Source organism: Benincasa hispida, chromosome 11 (genome assembly GCF_027475165.1).
Source record: "Benincasa hispida cultivar pf3 chromosome 11, pf3_genome.v1.1, whole genome shotgun sequence".
In the NCBI taxonomy this organism is placed as follows: domain Eukaryota; kingdom Viridiplantae; phylum Streptophyta; class Magnoliopsida; order Cucurbitales; family Cucurbitaceae; genus Benincasa; species Benincasa hispida.
In genome coordinates this window covers 118,759-127,008 of record NC_143488.1, presented here as the reverse complement: position 1 = coordinate 127,008, position 8,250 = coordinate 118,759, and the positions used below count along the sequence as shown (strand labels likewise).

General features: G+C 31.4%; 1 protein-coding gene across 2 annotated transcripts; it reads left to right on the top strand.

Annotated features, from left to right (window-relative positions):
• Window positions 1-3,618: 3,618 nt before the first annotated feature.
• PAM68 (PAM68-like protein (DUF3464)) lies at window positions 3,619-5,683 on the top strand. Of its 2 annotated transcripts, none has more exons than XM_039021234.2 (2): window positions 3,619-3,889; window positions 4,871-5,683. In XM_039021234.2, exons 1-2 carry the CDS (start codon window positions 3,821-3,823, stop codon window positions 5,426-5,428), a joined length of 627 nt encoding a protein of 208 aa, XP_038877162.1. In that variant the 5' UTR covers window positions 3,619-3,820; the 3' UTR covers window positions 5,429-5,683. The 2 variants fall into 2 exon arrangements, with proteins under 2 accessions (XP_038877162.1, XP_038877163.1); XM_039021235.2 differs by having other exon boundaries at window positions 3,750-3,889; window positions 4,848-5,683.
• Window positions 5,684-8,250: the final 2,567 nt, after the last annotated feature.

Sequence of the window (8,250 nt, the reverse complement as noted above, 5' to 3'; positions counted from 1 at the left end):
TTTTTTAGGTGATCTCATCCTTTATATGTGTCCAACTCTTGGATGTTCAACGCATAGTCCACTGCTCAATGCCTAACAACCCAACTTAGCCATCGCAATCCAACTTAGCCATCGCAAGAGCCAGCCATCACTAACGCATAGGATGGCCACTCATCCTTAACGCATGGCTCACTAGGTATTACCGCAAGGCTCGTTGGCATGGGCGCATGGCACTTGTCATAGGCACTGGCCATCGCTCAACGCATGAGCATGTTGCATAGGCGCTGGCCATCGCTCGACACATGGGCATACTGCATAGGCACTGGCCATCGCTCGACGCATGGGCGTACTGCATAGGCGCTGGCCATCGCTCGACACATGAGCATACTGCATAGGCACTGGCCATCGCTCGAGGCATGGACTTGCTGCATAGGCTGGCCGCTCGACGCATTGGGCAAGGGCGTTGTGCATCGACTGCTTGATGCATAGGCTGCCTTCCAACGCATGCCTTGCCTACCCTTGTGCCTTCCAACGCGTCACCCTCCATCTTTCTTCCTTCAGCCACATGCCATCACCAACAACCCTTCCAACGCATCAACACACAAAATTCTATACTTAGCCAAATTTCCAATTTTTCCCCCAAAAGTCAAACTTCCAAATTTCCTCTTCTGATTTTTCACCCTTTTCTCTACCATTCCACACTAGTTTTCACATCAACCTACTTACCACACTGATCTCAATAGGGAATATACTCAAGTAGAGAAATTAGGATTCGGGGTTTACAGTATGTCTCTTGTTTCTTTTGTTTTTTATTACTAAAGCATGTTGTAATTTGTTCTAAGATGCATAACTATTTTGTATGTTTGTGAATGCCTTTAATTCTTTCACAATAGACTTGGATAGATCTTGCTTCCGCTCACTGGTTCTCTTAAATAAGAGTTCCTTCAGGTACAACATGTTTTTGGTTAAACAATTTTAATCATTCTTGGTTTATAATGTTTTACAAAATATGTATTCAAAATTTTCCATTATGGTTTAATGATTGGTGGGATATATTTGGCCTTAATGAGGCTATCCTACCATACCCAATTCTTGAAAGTTTTAAATACTTTTCAAATAATATTTTCTCAAATTCTTTTGACTTAACTTTATGTTTTTCAAATTATTTTCATCTAGCATGGTCTTTTGTTGGAATTGCTCAGTTACATAATCAAATGACATCTCCCGCCTTTTTCGATCATATAGAATCAAGTGGTGGGACAAATTCAACACAACTGTTACTTTAAAAAATGTGGTAGAAAAATGGTTCTCCATCTATCTCCACAACATGAAGCCAAGCCTACAAAAAAAATCAATAATTCTTGTCTAAAAAATAAAGACTGATGGCTGCAATGACACAAGTATCAAATGAAGAAGAACTCAATATTATCCATCAGCCAAGAAGAAAATACATCCCACATTCTAGAAGAAGAGGATGACAACGAATTTACAAATTTTATGCATCACATCCACACGCCAACTCAATCCACTGATCCAAATCAGTAGACGACAAAATCCAAAGGAAGACAAACCGTAGTAAGTGTGTCAAATTTAAATTCCAATGTATTGTACAAATGTTTGGTTTTTAGACTTAAGTATCATCTTATGTACAAATGTGTCCTATAATGTGTCTAGCTAATGTAATGCATGGTAAGCTTCCTATCTCTATATAAAGAAGGCTTAGTATGAATATAGGGACATAAGGTTTTCTTCTGAGTCTTTTGAGTCTTTGCCTTGAGAGGAAAAAAAAAAAAAGAGAGAGAGAGAGAGAGAACTTGTACTCAGTGAAATAAAATAAAGAGCTCTTCATTTCTCCAACAAAATTAAAGTAAGTTCCTAGCTTTTTAATATTTTCAATAATTACTTTATTTACATCAAATTTCCTTTACCAAATTTTATAATTTTAACAACTACTTTAGTCTTCTTTTATTATATTTCGATTTGTCAAAAGTTTTCATCATCATTTCAAACACATCTATTATATTAAACTTTTGCCTCATTAATACCAATATATTCATCATTCTTCATAATTTTACATTCCATACAATCATCGTATCTCTCAAAATATTCTTTATAATTTTCCATTTCATACAACCATCATTTCATTTCTCTCTTTGCCACGTGTCAAGTATGCATGCTTCCACCAACTCCATTTACTCCATCTATTTCATGCTACATGCATATCACGTGTCCAATTCAAAATGTCTTCATGCTACATGCACCACCATGCACCACCGTTAATGGTATATATATATAGTGAGAGAATTTAAAAAAGAATAGATGTAATTAGAGAATTAAAAAATAGATAAAGAGAGGTGATGGTTGTGAATGATAGTAAGAGAAACAAACTAAAAATATAAAAAATAAAAACTATATAATAATTAATAAAAACTATATAATAATTAATAAAAAGAAAAGCTAAACACGAAGAAAAAGAAAATATTGAGAGATTAAAAAGGGAAAAAAATAAGAGGAGAAAGTAAAATGGAATCAAACAAAAATTATGGAAATAAAAAAAAAAAAAAAGTGTCTCGGGCGAGTTTGAACTTGTACGCTCGTGATGGTTGGGTAAACAATCTACCAACATGGCTACAACATTGATTTGTCAAGGACTTTTATGTGGCCTTATCTTAATATTAAAACACGCTGCATAATTTAAAACAAAATTAAAATATCATCAAAATATCGTCAATATTATCAAAATATCGATAATATCATTGATATTCTTTATATTTCGTTGATATCTCGACGATTTTCCGTAAAAAAGACATTAACTTTTTATATATGTATCGGTATTTTGATTTTGGTGATATTTCATTGAAATATCGCAATTTTTTCATCCTTAGTTAAAATATTACAAACTTGCTAATTTCTTTTTCTCTAAACTTTGTTTGTGTTGTAATCCTAATTTTGAACTTAAAAGTATGTTGTAATTGATCTTACATTTTCTTCTAAAAGATCGTTAAAAAAAAAAAAGTACTCTCACATAATTATAAAATATATGTTTAGTATTAAATTTGATAGTACTTTAAAGAAAAGTAACATCAAATATATTTTTTTTTTTGGTTAAAATTGGTGAATTTTGAACGAGTGAGTTTAGAAGAATTATATATTGTTTTTTGCTGAAATTTATAGTTAAATTAGTAAAAATATGAACTTGTGATATCAACTTTGAGGTATGATTCTCTCACCTTACATATTGTAAATATAGAAAAAGAGCAAATTGCAAAAACTACTAATAAAGTATGATGATAGTTGTAATTATAGCCTCACACTTTCGATTGTAGAATTTGAGCCCTCAGACTTATACAAGTGTTAAAATTGAACATTCAAACTTACATAAGTGTAGAAATTGTAATGATTGTACAAGTTTGAAAGTTCAAATTTTTATCATTTATGGATTCAATTTATATAACTATTATAAGTTTGAAGGTTCAATTTTGACACTTACATAAGTGGAGGACTTAATTTTTATAATTGAAAATTTGAGGGTGTAAATTGCAAGTAACAAGGAACCATTTTTGCAACTTGCAAAAAAAAAAAAACACACACACAAATTGAATTTTTCACTAAAAACTAGTGTTTTTCTTCTTGACACGTGGGGCAGCCTCATTGGTCCCCGAAATGCTTTAGGAATCCAAACAAGCTTCCGCCAATTCGACGCAAAATTTTGATTGCTAACCAAAAGAAAACCTTATCCTCTTTCCCTGCTCTCATCCATGGCGTCCGTCCCTGCTTCGCGCAGTGAGGGCAAAATGTAAGAGACGAGCCGACTGTGTTTCAGTTTCAGTGACAAACCCTAATGGCCGCCATTTCCGGATCTCTCAACCTTCCTCTTGCGCCGTCAAACCTTTCATCACCCCGCATTAAGGTACTCACCTCCCGATTGCAATTTTTTTTTTTGAGTTCTGTAAAAACCTTTTCAACTATAACTTCTTCGAATTATACCTAAACGATGAAGGATTTTCTTATCTGAACTGTTCATCAATGGATTTTCCATAAGTTCGTCAATCAACAATCGGTTTCTTAAACATTAGGAGTTAGGATTTAGGAGTTACTTTACCAGGGATACTTGTAAAACCTAGAACGATCCGTTGATCCATTTCAATGATAACTAACTACTTGAATTATGTTGAAATGAAAGAAGACGAAGGATTCTTTAACTAAACTCTTGATCAATCGAATTTTGATTTCGATTAGTAGTTTGGATTTAGGATTGATATTTGTAAAACCGAGAACGATCCATCGATCTAGTCCAATGAGAACTCCTTGAATGTTGAATTATACTGAAGCGGAAGGAAGACGAAGGATTTTTTAATCTGAACTGTTTATCAACCGATTTTCCATTTTGATTAATTTCCAAATATTAGGAGTTAGGCCAAAGTAGCTCAACTGATGTGTTAGAGGTAGGTGTTTTAAATTCTCTATCTTGATTGTAGTAAAAAAACATTAAGAGTTAGGTTAGTTTTGAAAAATAATTGATTGTAAGAATAAGTGGTTTACTTCTAACTTATTACTGGGTTTTGAGAAAATATTAAAAGAATAATTGTCTGACATCCAAGCACTATAAAAGAATCTACTAATTTCAAGTTGTCTGAGTTAGAAACACTTTAAACTTGAGAACTCCAACTCTTATTAAAGTTCTTTTTGTATTCTCTAGTTTGAGAGTGGAAAAACTCATAGATTTCGATAGAAAGTTTTCTATGTAAATTCTTATATTTAACTCAATTATGTTCCGCTTACTCCTGCAGTAATGATGGGAGTTTTTTTTCCATAGCATTGATACTTGTTAAACCTAGGGCGATTCTTTGATCCATTTCGATTACTAGGCAAATATCTATTTGTTATGCAGAGAAATTGTAAAATCTCGATCCATTTGAAAAGCTACGAAAGGAACTGTTTCCCAAAATTGATACCAAGCATTAACCAAAGACGAATTCACACGAACCAATCCACGACTTTAAATGCAACATTGAGACGTCAGAAGGGATTCGGACCAGCTCCAAGGAGGAAGAAGATGAAGAAAACAAAAAGAGAAGGAAGTGAAGACGAGCATGGGGATGAAGATGAAGACGAAGAAGAAGAGGAAGGTGGTGTAATACCAGAAGTAGTGACGAACAGGATGATAAGTAGAATGGGATTTTCAGTGGGGATTCCATTGTTGATAGGGCTTTTGTTCTTCCCATTCTTCTATTACCTCAAAGTTGTGCTGAAAATTGATGTGCCCTCATGGGTGCCAGTTATAGTCTCATTCTTCTTCTTTGGCTCAGCTTTGTTGGGAGTTAGCTATGGGATTGTGTCCTCTAGTTGGGATCCTATGAGGGAAGGCTCTCTATTGGGTTGGAACGAAGCTCAGAAGAATTGGCCTGTCTTTTGGCAGTCCCTTTGGGGTGGATCTAATAAGAAATAGATGAATTTGCTTTCTTTTTTATAAATATTATGGTTTTCAAGTTATATGAGTTATATGAGAAGCCAAAGCGAGTATAACTAATCTCACATATTCATACGGTAAGAGATTTGTAGTTTGAATCTTCTCATCCTTGTACTAAAAATAGTTTATGAGAAGTAAGGTTGCTTGTAAACAGATGAAGAGATAGGTGTTTTAGATTTTTTTTACGGATATTATTGCCTCGATTAAATTATAAGTTTAATTTTTGATATTTAATTATTTTGGTTAAAATGTTCTTAAACTCTAATAGGTCTTAAATTTCAATTGTGCCTTTAAAACAGTCTAATATGTGTATAAACTTTGTGTCTATTATCTACGAGTGTTAAAAAAAAATTCGATGACTCGAAATATTTGATCAATACAACTAAATTCGTATGGTTTAGGTTGGGTTATCAACTCTTTTAGATTGGGTTAGATTTAAATAAATGAAAATTTTATGGGCTGAGTTGATTATAGAGTTCACCTAAATTAATTCAATTCAACACGTATTTATTATTACTTTTAAAAAAGTATGTTTTTTAACCTATAATACAATTACATATACATATATTTAAAGGTTGTTTTTAAATATAGAAAAACGATTCAAAATATTTACAAAACATAACAAAATTTTAGAACTATCAATGATAGACGTTGATAGACACTGATAGACTTCTACCAGTGTCTAACAATGTCACTAATAGACATTGATAGAAGTCTATCAGTGTCTATCAATGTCCATCATTCATAGTTTCGAAATTTTGCTATATTTTGTAAATATTTTTAGCAGTTTTACCATTTGAAATAATTTCCCTATACTTAATCTAATTTAATTTCAAATTTTTTTTTGGATAATTTATTTTTTAACGACTCTTAAAAATAAATTTTTCGTATTTTGGAAAGAAAAATTTCATAATATGAATTAAAAAATATAGTCGTTAATTTTAATTCAATATATGAAAATAATTAAATAAATTTTTTACATATTACATTTTACTTATTTTTTAAACAAAAATTTAAATAAATGAATTGAATAACCTGAACCAATCCAATCTAAAAGTTTCATAGGTTGAGTACTTTATTTAATAAGGGTTACTTGGGCCGAAGAAAGAGATTTTTACATAAAAAATACTCGTTGGGTCATAAATTTCATAAATGTCGTTAAATTTGAAAATTTTCCATAAAGGCTTTTAGAGATGATTTTGGACAAATTTATCCTTTTTTTATTATCAATTTTTAGGTAATTAATAAGTGAGAATACGCATTTTAAGAATTAAATTACCCTTAATGTTGGAGACAAAAAATGTATTTATTATATAGTATTAATTAGTTGAGATTTCCTTCTCATTTTCAATTGAAAAGAGAAAATGCAATTAACGTAATTTTATTTTTCATTCATTGCATTTCACGTATAAAGCAACTCGTTTTTACTAGTAGATTCATGTTATTTTTAAACATACATTTGAACAATATATTAGACTTTTGCAAATGTTCTAACCAATATATGAAATATATTGGTAAATATATTTGATATGTTCTTAAATACAACTGGTTTCATGGCAACTTGTTGGTTTCTCTGGTAGATTCATGGTTATTTTTAAGTATACCTTAGAACATTATATAGATATTTGCAGGTATTCTAACCAATATATGAAATATAAATATACTTAAATAGATGGTTGTACCGTTCGATATAACAGTACAATATATAAATTACGAGTATATATTGTTCAACCAAATTCATTTATCAATTATGCCACTATATATATAAAGCACAGTTTAGCTCAATGTTTAATATAAATCACAGCATATATCATAAATCCAAAGTAGTTGGAAATAAACAAAAATATTTACCACAGCATATAAATCATAGATGGATTCAATGTTCAATCTAAAACATATATATAAGCGTGTATATCATTAAACAAAAATCTAAATAAAAAATAGTCCTCGTTATATATATATATATATATATATATATATATATATATATATATATATATATATATATATATATATATATATCACAATATAGATATATGTACATTTATTCATTGATTTGTGTGCACAAGAACACTCCTCATCTTCATCTCTTCTTTGTGAACCCTTAGATCTACTGCCCGTCTGTCCACTGCCACTTTGCTTGTCGTCGTCGCCTTACCTATTGCTGTTGACGGAATCCTAACCATTGTCCAGAATCCCGCGTCGTTCAAATTCACCGTGCTTCGTGTCGTCGATCACCCCACATTGGATCTGTTCGCCCCGAACCAGTTGTCGTCCGGTGTGTTGGGGTTGATGCCTTAAATCTTGTGGGTTTCATAGATTGTGAATTCTTTGCACATGAATTATTTATTTAATAAAATAAGAATTTATTTTACTCGACGTTTATTTTGCATTAACCCAATCCAATAAACTAAGATATAAGGTTATGTAATGTAACTTAAATATGTATGTGGTTGACATACCAGTAGATCATGTTAATGTAATAACTTGAACGGACTATTGTATATGTAAGATTGGGTACTTTATCTTGGTGACACTACTGATAAGGCTCACTTTGTAATTGTTACAATAATTGTAAGGCGTTACAAACAATCTGAACCTGATCATGGTGTTTATCCTTGTTATAGATTTTAAATGTCTAATCCATTTTATAACTCTCTATAAAACTATAGACATTCTATAACATACATCAAGCATTCCATACTTTAATATAACAATTATGTTAAACTTATGAAACCCTATTCATGCATACTATATATTATAACTATTTATAACATACTTTTAATGCATGAAACATACTT